This window comes from Leucoraja erinacea, chromosome 25, assembly GCF_028641065.1.
Source record: "Leucoraja erinacea ecotype New England chromosome 25, Leri_hhj_1, whole genome shotgun sequence".
In the NCBI taxonomy this organism is placed as follows: domain Eukaryota; kingdom Metazoa; phylum Chordata; class Chondrichthyes; order Rajiformes; family Rajidae; genus Leucoraja; species Leucoraja erinaceus.
Window position 1 is genome coordinate 28841134 of NC_073401.1, and position 20291 is coordinate 28861424.

General features: G+C 55.0%; 1 protein-coding gene across 2 annotated transcripts; it reads left to right on the top strand.

Annotated features, from left to right (window-relative positions):
- The first annotated feature begins 9225 nt into the window (after positions 1-9225).
- Positions 9226-20214, top strand: dgcr6 (DiGeorge syndrome critical region gene 6). 2 transcript variants are annotated; one of them, XR_008725479.1, is made up of 6 exons: positions 9226-9412; positions 10804-10964; positions 12337-12437; positions 14887-15027; positions 15109-15272; positions 20003-20137. XR_008725479.1 is itself a non-coding variant. In XM_055655403.1 (5 exons), the coding sequence occupies exons 1-5, from the start codon at positions 9303-9305 to the stop codon at positions 20078-20080; spliced, it is 591 nt and encodes a 196-aa protein (XP_055511378.1). In that variant the 5' UTR covers positions 9227-9302; the 3' UTR covers positions 20081-20214. The 2 variants fall into 2 exon arrangements, 1 of the variants encoding a protein (XP_055511378.1); XM_055655403.1 differs by lacking the exon at positions 15109-15272 and having other exon boundaries at positions 9227-9412; positions 20003-20214.
- The last annotated feature ends 77 nt before the right edge of the window (positions 20215-20291 follow it).

Sequence of the window (20291 nt, forward strand, 5' to 3'; positions counted from 1 at the left end):
TTCTTTATGTAACAAACATGGAAAATAGGTGCATGAGGAGGCCATTCGAACCAGCACCGCCATTCATTATGATCATGGCTGATTAAGGGGTTGGACAGGCTAGATGCAGGAAGATTGTTCCCGATGTTGGGGAAGTCCAGGACAAGGGGTCACAGCTTAAGGATAAGGGGGAATCCTTTAAAACCGAGATGAGAAGAACTTTTTTTCACACAGAGAGTGGTGAATCTCTGGAACTCTCTGCCACAGAGGGTAGTTGAGGCCAGTTCATTGGCTATATTTAAGAGGGAGTTAGATGTGGCCCTTGTGGCTAAGGGGTATGGAGAGAAGGCAGGTACGGGATACTGAGTTGGATGATCAGCCATGATCATATTGAATGGCGGTGCAGGCTCGAAGGGCCGAATGACCTACTCCTGCACCTAATTTCTATGTCTATGTTTCTATGTCCCCTATCAATAACCCGTGCCTGTCTTCTCCCCATATCCCTTGACTCCACTAGCCCCTAGAGCTCTATCTAACTCTCTTAAATCCATCCAGTGACTTGGCCTCCACTGCCCTCTGTGGCAGGGAATTCCACAAATTCACACGTCGCTGGGTGAAAACGTTTTTTCTCACCTCAGTCTTAAATGACCTCCGCTTTATTCTAAGACTGTGGCCCCTGATTCTGGACTCGCCCAACATTGGGAACATGTTCGTAACTGTCACTGTATGTCATGTTGTTACTTGTGGGTGGAGCACCAAGGCAAATTCCTTGTATGTGAATACTTGGCCAATAAACGTACTTACTTATGTGTACGAATATATCTCATATATAGGTATATGTGTGTATATATATATATATATGATAGACACAAAATGCTGGGGTCACTCAGTGGGACAGGCAGCATCTCTGGAGAGAAGGAATGGGTGACGTTTCGGGTCGAGACCCTTCTTCAGAGACCTTTTTGTGTCTATCTTCAGTTTAATCAGCATCTGCAGTTCCTTCCTACACATATTTTATATTTCGCTTGGGCAGCTTACAGCCCAGTGGTATGAATATAGATTTCCCTAACGTCAGGTAGCCCCGGCATTCCCTCTCTCTCTCCATCCCTCCCCCACCCAAGTCGCACCAGCTTCTCGTTCTCACCCAACAAACAACCAACAATGGCGTTTCCTTTATCAGCGTGACTTTTTTGCATATCTAGTTTATTGTCACGTGTACCGAGGTACAGTGAAAAGCTTTTGTTGCGTGCCAACCAGTCAGCAGAAAGACGATACGTGATTACAATCGAACAGTCCACGGTGTACAGATACATGATAAGGGAATAACGTTTAGTGCAAGGTAAAGCCAGCAAAGTCAGACCAAGGATAGCCCGAAGGTCACCAATGAGGTAGATAGTATTTCAGCACTGCACTCTGGTTGTGGCAGGATGGGCAGGGTGATTGTTTGCCGTGTATTAAACTGCTGTTGTACGTAGGAATTTCATTGCTCTATCTGGGACATGTGACAATAAAACACTCTTGATTCAATCAACTGGCTGGCCACTGTTCTATTCAGCCCCGATTGATACTTTATTAATACAATTTATACTATTTCATACGTTCATAAGTTCTAGGAGCAGAATTTATCCAACCTCTCTATACAGCTGGACACAAAATGCCGGAGTAACTCAGTGGGACAGGCAGCATCTTCGGAGAGAAGGAATGGGTGACCTTTTGGGTCGAGACCCTTCTTCAGACTGAAGTCTCGACCCGAAACGTCACCCATTCCTTCTCCGGAGATGCCGCCTGTCCCACTGAGTTACTCCAGCATTTTGTGTCTACTTTTGATTTAAACCAGCATCTGCAGTTTTCCTACACACTCTCTACACAGCTAAGCCTCTCTCATATAGACAACATTCTGGTAAACCTCCTCTGCATCCTCTCCGAAGCTTCTTCATCCCGCGTACAATGAGGGGACCAGACCAGCACACAATGCTCCAGTTGTGCCCATCCAGGTGAAGATGTAGGATGGACAGCAGTGTGTTCAGACCATGTCTGTCAGGTCAAGGGTGGTGCCACACACAAGATGGCGCTGGATGGAGACGCCACACACAAGATGGCGCTGGATGGAGACGCCACACACAAGATGGCGCTGGATGGAGACGCCACACACAAGATGGCGCTGGATGGAGACGCCACACACAAGATGGCGCTGGATGGAGACGCCACACACAAGATGGCGCTGGATGGAGACGCCACACACAAGATGGCGCTGGATGGAGACGCCACACACAACATGGCGCTGGATGGAGACGCCACACACAAGATGGCGATGCATGGAGACGCCACACACAACATGGCGCTGCACGGAGACGCCACACACAAGATGGCGCTGCATGGAGACGCCACACACTGGCGCATGGAGACGCCACACACAAGATGGCGCTGCATGGAGACGCCACACACAAGATGGCGCTGCATGGAGACGCCACACACAAGATGGCGCTGGATGGAGACGCCACACACAAGATGGCGCTGGATGGAGACGCCACACACAAGATGGCGCTGCATGGAGACGCCACACACAAGATGGCGCTGGATGGAGACGCCACACACAAGATGGCGCTGGATGGAGACGCCACACACAAGATGGCCACAAAAAGCTGGAGTAACTCAGCCCCGGTGACGTCCCCCGCCGCCTCCCCCTCGCTCTCCCCCTCTCTCCCGCTCGCCCGCTCGCGCTCCTCTCGCGCTCGCGCTCGCTCGCGCCGCTCGCTCGCTCGCTCGCTCCCCCGCTCGCCCGCGCCGCGCTCGCCGCGCTCGCCCTCTCCGCCCTCGCCCCGCTCCTCGCTCGCTCGCCGCTCGCCGCTCCCGCGCGCTCTCCGCTCGCCGCTCCGCTCGCCTCTCGCGCTCGCTCGCGCTCGCGCGCCCCCCGCCCGCGCGCGCTCGCTCGCTCCCGCTCGCCGCGCCCCCGCGCTCCTCGCTCGCTCGCGCGCTCGCCCCGCGCCTCGCTCGCTCGCTCGCTCTCGCGCCGCCCCTCGCGCGCGCCTCTCTCGCCTCGCGCTCGCTCGCGCGCGCGCGCGCTCGCTCGCGCTCGCTCTCTCCGCGCCCGCGCCCGCGCGCCGCTCGCGCTCCGCGCCTCGCTCGCTCGCCGCGCGCCGCCGCCGCGCTCGCTCGCCCGCGCTCGCGCCGCGCTCGCGCGCTCGCCGCTCGCCGCCCCGCTCGCTCGCTCGCGCGCGCGCGCGCTCGCGCGCGCCCCGCGCCCCCGCGCGCGCGCGCTCGCGCGCCGCGCGCGCTCGCTCGCTCCCGCCCCGCCGCTCGCCGCCGCTCGCCGCGCCGCGCGCGCGCTCCGCGCGCGCTCGCGCCGCTCGCCGCGCGCGCGCGCGCGCGCTCCGCTCGCCCGCCCGCGCGCTCGCGCGCGCGCGCGCGCGCGCCGCGCGCGCGCCCCGCGCCCGCGCGCGCGCCGCCCCCGCCCTCGCCGCGCCGCTCGCTCCCGCCGCGCGCGCCGCGCGCTCGCCCGCCTCTCGCGCCGCGCGCGCGCCCGCCGCCGCGCCGCGCCGCCCGCCCGCCCGCGCGCGCTCGCCGCCGCGCTCGCGCGCCCTCGCCGCCCCGCCCGCGCGCGCCGCTCGCCGCTCGCTCGCTCGCTCGCGCGCGCGCCGCTCGCGCGCGCCCGCGCCGCTCGCTCGCTCGCGCCCGCCGCGCCGCGCCGCCCGCGCGCGCGCTCGCGCGCGCGCCGCGCGCCGCGCGCTCGCTCGCTCCGCTCGCTCGCGCGCCCGCGCGCTCGCCGCGCTCGCGCGCCGCGCTCCCGCGCGCGCGCTCGCGCGCGCGCGCCCGCCCGCCGCTCGCCCTCGCCGCCGCGCCCGCCGCCGCCGCCCGCGCCGCCCGCGCGCGCCCGCGCGCGCTCCGCGCTCGCCCGCGCCGCCGCCGCGCGCGCGCGCGCGCGCTCGCGCCCGCCCGCGCGCTCGCTCGCGCGCGCCGCGCTCGCTCGCCCGCTCGCTCGCGCGCCGCCCCCGCCCGCCCGCGCTCTCGCCGCCCCCCCCGCTCGCTCGCCGCGCGCGCCCCTCGCTCGCTCGCCGCCCGCCGCGCGCCCTCCCCGCGCGCCGCGCGCGCCCGCGCCGCTCGCGCGCTCGCCGCTCGCTCCCGCGCTCGCTCGCGCCGCTCTCTCGCCCGCCCGCCCGCCGCGCGCGCGCGCGCGCGCGCGCGCGCCGCTCCCCGCTCGCGCCCGCCCCCGCGCGCGCTCCCTCTCGCCCGCGCTCGCCGCTCGCCCGCGCTCGCGCGCCGCGCTCGCCCTCGCGCCGCGCTCGCTCGCGCGCGCGCCGCTCGCTCGCTCGCTCGCTCGCGCTCGCTCGCTCGCCGCCGCGCCGCGCGCCCCCGCTCCTCGCTCGCTCGCTCGCTCGCGCGCGCGCGCGCTCGCGCCGCGCGCGCCCTCGCCGCTCGCGCGCGCCGCGCGCTCGCTCGCCCGCTCGCTCGCTCGCTCGCTCGCTCGCTCGCTCGCTCGCGCGCCTCGCTCGCTCGCCGCGCGCGCCGCCCGCGCGCGCTCGCTCCCCCTCGCTCGCCTCGCGCGCGCTCGCTCGCCGCGCTCGCGCGCCGCGCCGCGCTCGCTCGCTCGCGCCCTCGCGCTCGCCGCTCGCCCGCGCGCCGCGCGCGCGCTCGCTCGCGCCGCCCCCTCGCGCGCTCCCGCCGCGCCGCTCGCTCGCTCGCTCGCGCTCGCTCGCTCGCTCGCCCCGCTCCGCGCCCGCTCGCTCGCTCGCTCGCTCGCGCGCTCGCGCGCGCGCGCGCCGCCGCTCTCTCGCGCGCTCGCTCGCGCCGCGCTCGCTCGCCTCCTCTCCGCTCGCTCTCTCTCTCCGCGCTCTCTCTCGCTCGCGCCGCTCGCGCTCGCCGCCCCCGCGCCTCGCTCGCGCGCGCCGCTCGCGCCGCGCGCGCTCGCTCGCGCGCCGCGCGCGCTCCCCTCGCGCGCTCCTCCGCTCGCCCGCGCCGCCCCTCCCCCCGCCTCGCCGCTCGCCGCTCGCCCGCGCGCGCGCGCGCGCGCTCGCGCGCTCGCTCCCCTCCCGCCCGCCCCTCGCGCGCTCGCTCGCGCGCCTCCGCCTCGCTCCCGCCGCGCCGCGCGCCGCTCGCCGCTCTCCGCGCCGCGCGCTCGCCCCGCGCGCTCTCCGCGCGCTCGCTCGCTCGCGCGCTCGCCGCCCCCTCGCTCGCCGCGCGCGCCGCTCGCTCGCGCGCGCCCTCGCCGCTCGCTCGCCCGCGCGCGCGCGCCGCCGCTCGCGCTCGCCCGCTCCGCCCGCCTCGCTCGCTCGCGCCGCTCGCCGCGCCGCTCCGCTCGCTCGCGCGCCGCTCCCCCGCCCTCGCTCGCTCGCGCGCTCGCCGCTCCTCGCCGCGCCGCTCGCGCGCGCGCGCCGCGCGCGCGCTCGCTCGCTCGCGCTCGCTCGCTCGCTCGCCCGCCCGCTCCCCCGCGCGCTCGCGCGCTCGCTCGCTCGCGCGCGCTCGCTCGCTCGCTCGCGCGCTCGCTCGCTCGCTCGCTCGCTCGCCGCTCGCGCGCTCGCCTCGCGCGCGCGCTCGCTCGCTCCTCCTCGCCGCTCGCTCGCTCGCTCGCTCGCTCGCTCGCTCGCTCGCTCGCTCTCGCTCGCCCGCGCGCGCGCCCCGCGCGCTCGCTCGCCGCGCGCGCCCCGCGCGCGCTCGCTCGCTCGCTCGCTCGCTCGCGCCCGCTCGCTCCTCGCTCGCGCTCGCGCGCCGCCCTCGCTCGCGCGCTCCGCTCCGCGCCCTCGCTCGCTCGCCGCGCGCTCGCGCTCGCTCGCTCGCCCGCTCGCTCGCTCGCGCGCTCGCGCCTCGCGCCGCGCCGCTCCTCGCTCGCTCGCTCGCTCGCGCGCGCGCTCGCTCGCGCGCGCGCTCGCTCGCGCCGCTCGCTCGCTCGCGCGCGCTCGCGCTCGCTCGCTCCCCTCGCTCGCTCTCGCCGCCGCTCCCGCTCCGCGCGCGCGCTCGCTCGCGCTCGCTCGCTCGCGCTCTCGCCCGCGCCTCGCTCGCTCGCGCTCGCTCGCGCGCCCGCGCGCTCGCGCGCTCGCTCGCGCTCGCGCTCGCGCGCTCGCCGCGCGCGCTCGCTCGCTCGCGCTCGCCCGCTCGCCGCGCGCCGCGCCCGCGCTCGCGCGCGCCTCGCGCTCGCGCGCTCGCCCGCCCGCTCGCGCGCTCGCTCCCGCGCTCGCTCGCTCGCTCGCGCGCTCGCTCGCTCGCTCGCTCGCGCGCGCGCGCGCGCGCGCTCGCTCGCTCGCTCGCTCGCGCGCGCGCGCCGCCGCTCGCTCGCGCGCGCTCGCTCGCCGCTCGCCTCGCGCGCGCGCTCGCCGCTCCCGCGCGCCTCGCGCGCTCGCCGCTCGCTCGCGCCTCGCGCGCTCGCGCGCGCTCGCGCGCCGCGCTCGCGCTCGCTCGCTCGCGCGCCGCTCGCTCGCTCGCTCGCCGCGCCGCGCGCGCGCTCGCTCCGCTCGCTCGCTCGCGCGCGCGCTCGCGCGCGCGCTCGCCCGCTCGCCTCGCTCGCTCTCGCGCGCGCGCGCCGCGCCGCCGCTCGCCGCGCCTCTCGCTCGCCGCTCTCGCTCGCTCTCCGCTCTCCCGCTCGCTCTCTCGCTCGCTCGCTCGCGCGCTCGCTCGCCGCGCTCGCTCGCCGCTCGCTCCGCTCTCTCGCGCTCGCTCGCTCGCTCGCGCCGCTCGCTCGCTCTCGCTCGCTCTCGCTCGCTCGCGCTCGGCGCGGAAACAGGCCCTTCGGCCCATCAAGCCGGTGCCGACCAGCGATCCCCGCACTCTAACTATCCTGCACACACTAGGGACCATTTACACATATACCGAGCCAATTAACCTACAAACTTACACGTCTTTGTAGTGTGGGAGGAAACCGGAGCACCCGGAGAAAACCCGCGCAGGTCACGGGGAGAACGTACAAACTCTGTACAGACAGCACCTGTAGTCAGGATCGAACCAGGGTCTCTGGTGCTGTGAGGCAGCAACTCTACCTCTGCACCACCTAGCCATGCTATAGCAAAAAAGCTTTTCACTGTACCGCGGTACATATGACTATAATAAACTAAACTAATCTATTCTGAGCTAATGTAAAAGAACATTGGGAGTTATCAACAGATCAGGCTGCATCTTTGGAGAGAAACACTCTTTTTGTTTTTATTGATCTTTTGCAGTCTCAATAGTTTATTGTCACGTGTACCGAGGAACAGTGAAAAGCTTTTTTGTTGCGTGCTAACCAGTCAGCGGAAAGACTATACATGATTACTATCAAGCCGTCCACGGTGGGCAGATACAGGATAAAGGGATTGGCGACTGCGGAGGGTTGTGGTCCCGACCACGGGGGAAAATGGAGGAGGACTGACCAAATGTTGTGCCTTCCACCACAGTGATGAATGCTGTGGTGGATGTTTGTGTAACATTTTTATTGTGTACTGTGTGCTCTTTTGTTTTTAATTGTACCGCCGCTGGCAAATTCATTTCACTTCCCAGTTTCCTGACAAAATGTCTTCAGCGCTTGTGTGTGAACGGAAAGAACTCAGATTGGCGTCCAGTGTTGAATGGTACACCTCAGGGCACAGTACTTGGCCCACATCTGTTTTTTGCTTTACATAAATGACATCCATGGAAAAAGTAACAAGTACGACCAGACTATTCGCTAATGATTGTTTGCCGTACCGTCCAATTAAGTCAGCTGATGATGAAGATGCTCTCCAAAAGGATCTGGATACAATGGTTGAGTGGTCACAACAATGGGGCATGCAGTTCAATCCTTGCAAATGTGAAACCATGCGTGTCACCAGAAAGAGGAATCCAGGCGAAACATCTTACAATATACTGGGTGCCACCCTTGAAGAATCCAAACAAACCAAGTATCTTGGCATCAAATTGCAGAATGATCTGTGTTGGAATGGTCAGACTCATCATGCAACGGTGAAAGTAACAGGTGTCCTAAACTTTCTGAGGCGCAACTTTCATCATTGTTCAACTTCTGTCAAGGAGAAGCTATACTTCACCCTCGTTAGACCTCATTTGGACTACGCAGTTGCAGCATGGGACCCATACACAAATAAAAACATTTCTTCCATTGAACGTGTCCAAAGACAGGCAGCTCGATTTGTTACTAACACCTATGAGAGAGAAGCGAGTGCTACTAAGCGTCCGAATTCTCTGAGGTGGAACCCTCTCCAAGACAGACATAAAGCCCACCGTTTGACCTGTTTTTACAAAATGTTAAATGGTCAGCTCGACATAGATTACGAAACCTACACCAAATCCAACCAATTAGGAGCAGACGAGGGCATTCGATCCAATTTGAGATTCCAACTTCCAAGATAGATGTGTACAGCAATTCGTTCTTCCCCCGCACAATTAAAGCATGGAATAATCTTCACCCTACTATAGTTACCCAACCAGAGGTGGCCGACTCTTGACCAGGTCGCTGAGGACGTCCCCGAGCCCTGACGTCGGACTTACATCATCCCGACGGTGCGAGCCTGCACATCTGGCCGCCCGTAGCGGCAACTCCGGAGAGCTCGGGGAGGCTCCGACCACGGTGAACATTGGGGAACACTGGATGAAGAGACTGACTTTGGTGCCTTCCCTCACAGTGGGAAACTTTGATTCTGCTGTGTGGGGATGCTTTTATGTTGAATTCTATCGTGTGTTGTGTTCTTTATTTTTTATTTTATTGTATGGCTGTATGGTTATCTCATTTCACCGTGCCATCTGGCACATGTGACAAATAAATGTATCTTGTATCTTGTAGATGCAACTAAATTTAAGGTAGTTCTTTCTTCCCAAAAACCCTTTCTGACTTAAGTCCTCCCTCCACCACCTCCAGTTTAAATTCCATTGGGAATAGTTTGGAGGACCAAGAAACACTGCACTTTATGTGCACGTGATGAATAAAGCTGACTAGACTTGACTGGGTAGAAGCCTGAAGTCCCTGAATCTGGAGGTGTGCGTTTTCACACTTCTGCACCTCTTGCCTGATGGGAGAGGGGAGAAGAGGGAGTGACCGGGGTGAGACCTTGGGGCTTGACCTTCTCTCCAGAGATGCTGCCTGACCCGCTGAGATACTCCACAATTTTTGTGTCTAACTAGAGTGACTAACCAAAGGGCCTCGACCCTAAACGTTGCCCATTCCTACTCTCCAGAAATGCTGCCTGACCCGCTGAGTTACTCCAGCATGTTGTGTCTACCTTCGATTTTACCAGCATCTGCAGTTCTTTCTTACACACTGCACTCGGGTTACGCTGTTTATGTATTTTTGTTAAACTGCTGAATTTCTCTTGCAGGGAAAGGAGGCTTCGAGTTGAAGGCACCGAGCATTGTGAGACTTCCAATCCAGCATGAACAAAATCCCTGGGCTGTATGAAGATCCAGTGGTTGTCGCTAAACGGCAGGAACAGCAGTACCACCTCCTCTCGCAGCTGCAGAATCTAGTCAAAGACTTGTCAAGGTAGTGGATCGATGAGCTGACATGGTCAAGTCAACTTTATTTGTCACATACACATACAAGATGTGCAGTGAAATGAACGTGGCAATGCCTGCGGATTGTGCAAAAACTACAGAACAGAATCAGTATTTACATGTTAGAAAACCCCCCAGAAATTTTAAAAAGACACAACACAACAGTAAATTAGTCCCTGGTGAGATAAAAGTTTATAGTCCTGACGGCCTGTGGGAAGAAACTCCTTCTCATCCTCTCCGTCTCACAGCATGGCAACGGAGGTGTTTGCCTGACCGTAGCAGCTGGAACAATCCGTTGCTGGGGTGGTAGGGGTCCCCCATAATGTTGCTGGCTCTGGATCTGCACCAACTCTGGTCTTCAGCCGATTTAACTCAGCGGGACAGTTTCTTAGCAGCTGCTATCAGGCAACTGAACCATCCTTATCACCAACTAGAGAGCCTGTGCCTGTGCTCTACCATTCCATGTCTCTACCCTGGCTTTTCCAGTGCAGTTACAACACTGATAACCCCGCCGACAATGTGGGAGATCGCCCGGATTGGTTCTAGAGCAGAGAACAGTACAGCACACAAACAGGCCCTTCGGCCCACAATGTCTCCACGAAGCAGTGTGAAGTGTGCAAACGCACACCTCCAGATCCAGGGACAGTTTCCTCCCAGCTGTCATCAATAGACAATAGGTGCAGGAGTAATTCGGCCCTTATAGTTGACTTGACTTCGAGCCAGCACCGCCATTCAATGTGATCATGGCAGATCATCCCCAAAAAGTACCCCGTTCTTGCCTGTGATCATCCCCAATCAGTACCCCGTGGTGAAGGGTCTTCCCTTGTCTCGGCCTCAGATCCTCAGTGGGCGGCACGGTGGCGCAGCAGTAGAGTTGCTGCCTTACAGCACGGGAGTCCCAACGGTTTGATCCCAACTATGGGTGCTGTCTGTACGGAGTTTGCACGTTCTCCCCGTGACCTGTGTGGGTTTTCCCCGAGATCTTCGGTTTCCTCCCACACTCCAAAGACGTGCAGGTTCATAGGTTTAAGATCGAACTGCAGATGCTGGAAAAATCGAAGGTAGATAAAAAAAAGCTGGAGAAACTCAGCGGGTGAGGCAGCATCTATAGAGGGACGGAATAGGCGACATTTTGGGTTGAGACCCTTCTTCAGACTGGTTCATAGGTTAATTGAATTCAGGTTTCATAAGTTAATTGAATTGGGTTTGAACACTCGGTCTAAGTGTAAATTGTCCCCCTTATGTGTATGTGCGGGGATCGATGGTCAGCGCGGACTCGTTGGGCCGAAGGGCCTGTTTCGGCGCTGTATCTCCAAACTAAACTATCGTAAACTGATAAAGAGATTAGCTTTTGATTAATGACTCTCTTCCTTCTTTAAGCTCGTGTCAGCAGCGATTGTCGTATGACATACTGAGCAACCTGGCCTTGGCCTTGATCGATGGTACTGTCTTTGAGATCGTGCAGGGTTTGCTTGAGATTCAACATCTGACTGAGAAGAATCTGTACAACCAACGCCTGAAGCTGCACAGTGAGCACAGAGGTAGGAGCATTGTCGGGGCTGCCCGGGAGCCGTCCTGAACTACCATCTACCTCCTCGGTGACCCTCCGATTATCTTTAGGAATGGGCGACATTTCAGGTCGAGACCCTTCTTCAGACTGGTTTAAGAAAGAACTGAAGATGCTGGAAAAATGGAAGGTAGACAAAAATGCTGGAGAAACTCAGCGGGTGAGGCGGCATCTATGGAGGGACGGAATAGGCGACGTTTTGGGTGAATTTCGGGTGAGGACTCTTCTTCTGATGTCTGATGAAGGGTCTCGACCCGAATCGTCACCTATTCCTTCGCTCCATAGATGCTGCCTCACCCTTCTTCAGACAAGTTGGGGTAAAAAGAAACGAGAGATATTGACATTGGTCGAGAGATAAAGAAAAAGGAATTTTACTAATAAGTGACGATAATGAAGGAAACAGGCCATTGCTTTTTGTGTTGGGTGAGAACGAGAAGCTGGTGCGACTTGGGTCAGGGAGGGATGGAGAGAGAGGGAATGCCGGGGTTACTTGAAGTTAGAGAAATCAAGATTCATACCACTGGGCTGTAAGCTGCCCACGCGAAATATGAGATGCTGGTCCTCCACTTTGTGTTTAGCCTCACTCCGACAATGCTATTTCTACTTGTTATGAGAAAGACCTTGTATCAAAAGTTAATTTTGGGATCGCCGTATTCTTTCAAAATGATGAATGAATGAATGAATAAATTTATTGGGCCAAGTATACTTACATACAAGGAATTTGCCTTGGTGCTCCACCCGCAAGTGACAACATGACATACAGTGACAGTTAGGAATGACACATAATATGATATATTTTGTTATAGAAACATAGAAACATAGAAATTAGGTGCAGGAGTAGGCCATTCGGCCCTTCGAGCTTGCACCGCCATTCAATGTGATCATGCCTGATCATCCCACTCAGTATCCCGTACCTGCCTTCTCTCCCTACCCCCTGATCCCCTTAGCCACAAGGGCCACATCTAACTCCCTCTTAAATATAGCCAATGAACTGGCCTCAACTACCCTCTGTGGCAGAGAATTCCAGAGATTCACCACTCTCTGTGTGAAAAAAGTTCTTCTCATCTCGGTTTTAAAGGATTTCCCCTTTATTCTTAAGCTGTGACCCCTTGTCCTGGACTTCCCTAACATCGGGAACAATCTTCCTGCATCTAGCCTGTCCAACCCCTTAAGAATTTTGTAAGTTTCTATAAGATCCCCTCTCAATCTTCTAAATTCTAGAGAGTATAAACCAAGTCTAGCCAGTCTTTCTTCATAAGACAGTCCATAAGACAGTCATATTTCTTATCATATTTCTTTGGTCAAATTGGTTCTTAGAAATGTTAACATTTCTGTTTGGTTTCAAGCCCTTAAACAGGAGCTCTTGAGAAAACACAAGGAGGCAATTCAGGGCTGCAAGGCTCACAATCTAACTGTTCTACGAGCCACACAGCAAAGGGAGCTGGAGGTAAGACCATAATAATCACCTGGTGTTGTTAGTTTGTTCACAAGTTATCGGAGCAGAATTAGGCTCTTTGGCCCATCGAGTCTACTCCACCTTTCAATCATGGCTGATCTGTCATTCCCCACTCAACCCCATTCTCCTGCCTGGGTGGGGACCCCCCCCCCCACATAACCCCTGACACCCGTACTAATCAAGAACCTGTCAATCTCCACCTTAAAAGTACCCAATGACTTGGCCTCCACTGCCACCTGCAGCAAATAATTCCACAGATTCACCACCACCCTTTGACTTAAAAAAATCCTCCACATCTCCTTTCTAAAGGTACTGAGTTTGGGTGGCACGGTGGCGCAGCAGTAGAGTTGCTGCCCTATTGCCAGAGACCCGGGTTCGATCCTGACTACGGGTGCCGTCTGTCTGGGTTTGTACATTCTCCCCATGACCGCATGGTTCCCCCCCCCCGAGATCTTTCATTTCCTCCCTCCACTCCAAAGACGTACAGGTTTGCAGGTTAATTGGCTTGGTATGAATGTAAATTGTGTGTGTGTGGGATGGTGTTAATGTGCGGGGATCGCTGGTCGGCATGGACTCAGTAGGCTGAAGGGCCTGTTTCCGCGCTGTATCTCTAAACTAAACTAAAGGTACGTCCTTTTATTCTGAGGCTGTGACCACTGTTCCTAGAATCTCCCACTGGTGGAAACACCTTGGTGCGGTGCCTTGTGGTTTCCAGGTGTTATTTTGCGTAATTTTCAGAAAGGCATGTGAACATTCGTAGAATATCGCGTATTTAGAATTTGAATACACAGAAGACTCAAGGGCCTGTCCCACTTGCGCGACTTTTTTGGCGACTGCCGGCACCCGTCATCGATCGTTACAGGTCGTCGATAATTTTCAACACGTTGAAAATCCAGCGGCGACCAGAACAAGGCACGACTCTTTGGGCGACTACTCACGACCGTACGGGCTTCACACCGCGACATGTCGCCTGTACGGTCGTGAGTCATCTCCTCAGTCGCCCAAAGAGTCGTAGCGTCTTTCTGGTCGCAAAGTTTTCAAGATGTTGAAAAATAATCTGACTAGATGTCTGACTAAATAAATTCCTCGTTATAACCATATAACCATATAACAATTACAGCACGGAAACAGGCCATCTCGGCCCTACAAGTCCGTGCCGAACAACTTTTTTCCCCTTAGTCCCACCTGCCTGCACTCATACCATAACCCTCCATTCCCTTCTCATCCATATGCCTATCCAATTTATTTTTAAATGATACCAATGAACCTGCCTCCACCACTTCCACTGGAAGCTCATTCCACACCGCTACCACTCTCTGAGGAAAGAAGTTCCCCCTCATATTACCCCTAAACTTCTGTCCCTTAATTCTGAAGTCATGTCCTCTTGTTTGAGTCTTCCCTATTCTCAAAGGGAAGAGCTTGTCCACATCAACTCTGTCTATCCCTCTCATCATTTTAAAGACCTCTATCAAGTCCTCCCTTATCTCCTTCCTAAAAGAACGTCCTTTAAGTCTGAGGCTGTGACTTAGAAGAAGGGTGGGGAACCTTTTCATGTTGGAATGCCGCATTAAGTTAGCTGTGATCTAATAAGGCTGCATCCAAGAAACTTCAATTAGATATACTTCAAAATGTACATCATTTTGTTAAAAATAGCCCTCATGACTTACTAATGTTTTAATTGTGGCCATCAGTCGGAGAGGATTATTTTGTTGAATCTTCTTTTACTCTTTGGTATTTTAAATACGTTCATTTTAAGATTAGAATAAAAATAATAAAAGACGAACAAAAACATATTAATAAAAATAAAAGTTTTTTTTCCTACAAAATTTGGATTCATTCAAAAGGCCGCACTTAATGGCCTAGAAGGCCACATGCAGCCTTAAAGCCGCAGGCTCCCCACCCCTGACTTAGACTCTCCCACCAGTGGAAACATCCACTCCACATCCACAGTATCCTTTACCTGCCTTCTCTCCATACCCCCTGATCCCTTTAGCCACAAGGGCCACATCTAACTCCCTCTTAAATATAGCCAATGAACTGTGGCCTCAACCACCCTCTGTGGCAGAGAATTCCACAGATTCACCACTCTCTGTGTGAAAAAAAATGTTCTCATCTCGGTCCTAAAAGACTTCCCTCTTATCCGCAAATTGTGATCCCTTGTTCTGGATACATATTAATAAAAATAAAAAGATTTGTTCTACAAAATTTTGATTCATTCAAAAGGCCGCAGTTAATGGCCTCGAAGGCCGCAGGTTCCCCACCCCTGACTTCGACTCTCCCACCAGTGGAAAGATCCCCTCCACATCCACTCTATCCAAGCCTTTCACTATTCTGTGATGTTTTATTGAGGTCCCCCCTCATTCTCCAGTGTATATCGGCCCAGCGCCGACAAACGCTCTTTGCAGTGAAGCCAAAAACTAAACCAGTCACTGTTTTCCAGGCCTTGGAGCAGAGGGTTAAGGATGAACAAAGGATGATGGATGAGAAGATAGTCTTGGAGTTGGATCAGAAAGTGATTGATCAACAAAACACGCTGGAGAAAGCTGGAGTTCCAGGATTTTATATTACCACAAATCCTCAGGTAAGTCCATTCAAAAAGATGAATATATTTATATAGCTATTCAAGTGTCATCTTTCTGCCACAGAGTTGCTATTCTTACAGCTTGCCTATTCAGAGACCTAACTTCACAGGCTCATGCGGCAGGGAAACAGGCCCTTCGGCCCACCGAGTTGATGCCGACCATCGATCATCCGTTCACACAGCATAATCAAGGACTAGTCGCACCCCGGTCACTCCCTCTTCTCCCCTCTCCCATCGGGCAAAAGGTACAGAAGTGTGAAAACGCACACACCTCCAGATTCAGGGACAGTTTCTTCCCAGCTGTTATCAGGCAACTGACCCATCCTATCAACAACCAGAGAGCAGTCCTGAACTACTATCTACCTCATCGGTGACCCTCGGACTATCCTTGATCGTATTTTACCGGCTTTACCTTGCACTAAACATTAATCCTTTTATCATATATCTATACACTGTAAATGGCTCGATTGTAATCATGTGTTGTCTTTCCGCTGACTGGTTAGCACGCAACAAAAGCTTTTCACTGTACCTCGGTACACGTGACAATAGACTAAACTAAACTTTTCGCACATATATCCCCTACACTCCGAGGGAATCCATGCTGACCATTGATCACCCGTTCACCCTAGTGTGAAGTAACCGTTCTTATTTGCCCTTGGACCCTATGGATTATTTTTTGTGTTCAACCACTGTTTGGAACGTTGTCAAATTTAGAGTCTTGTGTTTAAACAGCATGGAAACATGATGTAGACTTGATGGGCCGAATGGCCTTCAGCCAATTGAGTCAATGTTCCCGATGTTGGGGGAGTCCAGAACCAGGGGCCACAGTTTTGAGAATAAGGAGAAAGCCATTTAGAAAGGAGACGAGGAAACACTTTTTCTCACAGAGAGTGGCGAGTCTGTGGAATTGTCTGCCTCAGAGGGCGGTGGAGGCCGGTTCTCTGGATGCTTTCAAGAGAGAGGTAGATAGGGCCCTTAAAGATAGCGGAGTCAGGGGATATGGGGAGAAGGCAGGAACGGGGTACTGATTGGGGATGATCAGCCATGATCACATTGAATGGCAGTGTTGGCTCGAAGGGCCGAATGGCCTACTCCTGCACCTACTGGCTATTGTCTATTGTGTATTGAGTCCACACTGACCATCGATCACCCGTTCAGGCTAGTTCTACATTAGCCCACTTTCTCATCTACCCCCTGTATTCGGAGCAATTTAACGGAGGACTAATCAACCCACAATCAAACCCGCACGTCTTTGGGATGCGGGAGGAAAGGGGAGCAACAGGACAAAGCCGGCATGGTCACAGGGAGAATGTGCAACCTCCTGTACACACACACACTGCACCTGAGGTCACAGGCGCTGCCAGGCAGCTACCCTTGAGCCCAGCCCAAATGTCGGCTCCTCGTTTGCATACTAGATTTGCTTAAAATAAATGTGCGTTCAGCATTAAACTTTCAAATCACCAGCAGTGATATGCAGCTGTAGCTTCGAGACAAAACATAGAAACATAGAAATTAGGTGCAGGAGTAGGCCATTCGGCCCTTCGAGCCTGCACCGCCATTCAATATGATCATGGCTGATCATAAAGCTTGAGATACTCACCTTACATCTCCTCTGTGCCCTTCCGACTCTCGTTTCCCTCTCCCCTGACTCAGTCTGACGACTGGCCTCGACCCGAAACATCACCCATTCCCTTCTCTCCAGAGACACTGCCTGTGAGTTACTCCAGCTATTTGTGTCTATCTTGAGATACTCGACATGTTGAGGTCAGATTTGCAGAGAGAGAGAGAGCAAGCTTATGCTGCGTCATAATATTAATAACCCTTCTAATTAGGAAGGTAACACTTTCTGTTCAAATTTGCTGCTTCAACTCTTAAGTGCTGCTGCTATTTCTTGATTAAAATTCAGATATATAGAAACATAGAAAATATGTGCAGTAGTAGGCCATTCGGCCCTTCGAGCCTGCACCGCCATTCAATATGATCACGGCTGATCATCCAACTCAGTATCCTGCACCTGCCTTCTCTCCATACCCCCTGGTCAATTTAGCCACAAGGGCCACATCTAACTCCCTCTTAAATATAGCCAATGAACTGTGGCCACAACTACCTCCTGTGGCAAAGAATTCCACAGATTCACCACTCTCTGTGTGAAAAAAGCTTTCCTCATCTCGGTCCTAAAAGATTTCCCCCTTATCCTTAAACTGTGACCCCTTGTTCTGGACTTCCCCAACATCGGAAACAATTTTCCTGCATCTAGCCTGTCCAACCCCTTAAGAATTTTATAAGTTTCTATGAGATCCCCCCTCAATCTTCTAAATTCTAGCGAGTACAAGCCGAGTCTATCCAGTCTTTCTTCAACAGACTGATTCCTGGGGTGTCAGGACTGTCTTATGAAGAAAGACTGGATAGACTTGGTTTATACTTTCTAGAATTTAGGCGATTCTGCCACAGAGGGTAGTTGAGGCCAGTTCATTGGCTATATTTAAGAGGGAGTTAGATGTGGCCCTTGTGGCTAAATGGGATCAGGGGGTATGGAGAGAAGGCAGGTACGGGATACTGAGTTGAATGATCAGCCATGATCATATTGAATGGCGGTGCAGGCTCGAAGGGCCGAATGGCCTACTCCTGCACCTAATTTCTATGTTTCTATATGAAAGTCCTGACATCCCAGGAATCAGTCTGGTGAACCTTCTCTGTACTCCCTCTATGGCAAGAATGTCTTTCTTCAGATTAGGAGACCAAAACTGTACGCAATACTCCAGGTGTGGTCTCACCAAGACCCTGTACAGCTGCAGTAGAACCTCCCTGCTCTTATACTTAATACTCCTATACTATAACGATTTCTGTATCTTCCCTACATAGTGGATTAGTTTTAAGTTTTAGAGATACAGTGCCTTTTGCCCACAGAGTCCGCGTGGACCAGTGGTCACCCCTGGACACTAGTTCTATCCCACACACGGGAGACTATTCACAGAGGCCAGTTAACCTACAAACCTGCGCATCTTTGGAGTGTGGGAGGAAACCGGAGCACCCGGGGAAAAGCCCACCTGGTCACGGGGAGAACGTGCAAACTCCATACTGACAGCACCCGTGGTCAGGATCGAACCGGGGCCTCTAGCGCTGTGAGGCAGCACCTCTACCGCTGCGTCACCGTGCCGACCCCTATAAAGCTGAGAAGAGTGCACTCAGAATATGACAGGCTGTGCATTCGAGCTCTTTGCAAGCCAGACTGCGATCGATCATATTTGCATGGCTTCGAGGACAAGCATTGTCCTTGAAGTGCATTTGCTTTTTGCATTTGCATTTGAAGATCAGTATTAATTGTGAAAGCAAATCCCACGATCCTACACATCCCCACACCCTCCAATCTCTCAGTGGCCCTGCTTTCACAACTGGTGGGATTCATTGCCACAGTTTGTATCAATGACGAGGATGGATGTTCACTTAATGATCTTCTTGACGATTCGAGGTCAACTTTGCACAAATTAGACCGGATCCAAGAATGCCCTTCAGTCAGAAATGCTCTTGAGTTTCAAGTATATGCAGAAATGCTCTTGAGTTTTGAGTATAGAAGCGGGGATGTAATGTTATAATTGTACAAGGCATTGGTGAGACCAAATCTGGAGTATGGCGTACAATTTTGGTCGCCCACTTATAGGAAGGATGTCAACAAAATAGAGAGAGTACAGAGGAGATTTACTAGAATGTTGCCTGGGTTTCAACAACTAAGTTACAGAGATAGGTTGAATAAGTTAGGTCTTTATTCTCTGGAGCGCAGAAGGTTAAGGGGGGACCTGATAGAGGTCTTTAAAATGATGAGAGTGGATAGACAGAGTTGATCCCCCCTGGACAAGCTTCACACAGGCCAGCACCCCTTTGAGGAATAGGGAAGCCGCTGCACCTGGTCACGGGCGAGAAACGTGCAACAAGAGGACAGCACCATCGACTTGGCGCTTTGAATTAAGGGACAACAAGTTTAGGGGGCTGCGGGAACTTTTTTCGCCCCCTATAAAGCTGAGAAGAGGAATCTTGGGGGGATCAATATTGATTGTGAAAGAGGGGGAACTTCTTTCCCGCAGACCCTGGTGGCTCAGTGTGGAATGAGCTTTGGAAGTGGTGGAGGCAGGTTCATTGGTATATTTAAAAATAAATTGGATAGGATGGATGAGAAGGGAATGGACCTTCTGGTACGAGTGCAGGCAGGTGGGACTAAGGGGAAAAAAATTGTTTGGCATGGACCTGTAGGGCCGAGATGGCCTGTTTCCGTGCTGTAATTGTTATATGGTTATATGGTTTAGAAGGATGAAGGGGGGGGGAGGGGGGGGGGACTTTGTTGAAACTTACCAAATAGTGAAAGCCCCGGATAGAGTGGATGTGGAGAGGATGTTTCCACTAGTGGGAGAGTCTAGGACTAGAGGGTTTAAGAAGGAACTGCAGATGCTGGACAATCGAAGGTAGACAAAAGTGCTGGAGAAACTCAGCGGGTGCAGCAGCATCTATGGAGCGAAGGAAATAGGCAACGTTACGGGACGAAACCCTTCAGGAAGGAAATAGGTAACGTTTCGTGCCGAAACCCTTCGGGTTTCGTCCCGAAACGTTGCCTATTTCCTTCGCTCCATAGATGCTGCTGCACCCGCTGAGTTTCTCCAGCACTTTTGTCCACCCAGGACTAGAGGGCACAGCCTCAGAATGAAAAGACGTCCCTTTATGAAGGAGATGAGAAGGGATATCTTTAGTCAGAGGGTGGTGAATCTGTGGAATTCGTCGCTGCATACGGCTGTGGAGGCCAAGTCAATTGATATTTTTAATGCCCCTAGATTGACAATTCTTGATCAGTGCGGGTGTCAGGGGTTACGGGGAGAAGGCAGGAGAATGGGGTTAGGATGGAGAGATAGATCAGCCGCCACGATTGAATGGCGGAGTACACTCGATGGGCCGAATGGCCTAATGAACTTGTGAACTCTTCATCTTGCAGGAGCTGACTTTACAGATGAATTTGCTGGAACTGATCCTAAAAATGCAACAGAAAGCATCGGAGTCGGGGATATGCTGATCTAGTGGCGGGTTCCATTTGGATAAGATCCAAGTTAGGCCTCAATTTGAATAAGGCCCAAGGCGGACAAGTTTCACCGCAAACCTTCCAGCGCCCATTGGGTTTGAAATGGCTGGAGCCAAGGCCTTTACTATCCACCGCGTGACCTGGAGGTCCTGAGATGGAGAGGGAGAGGATGTCTATCTTCTGTCCTGAGATGAACCCGGGATGG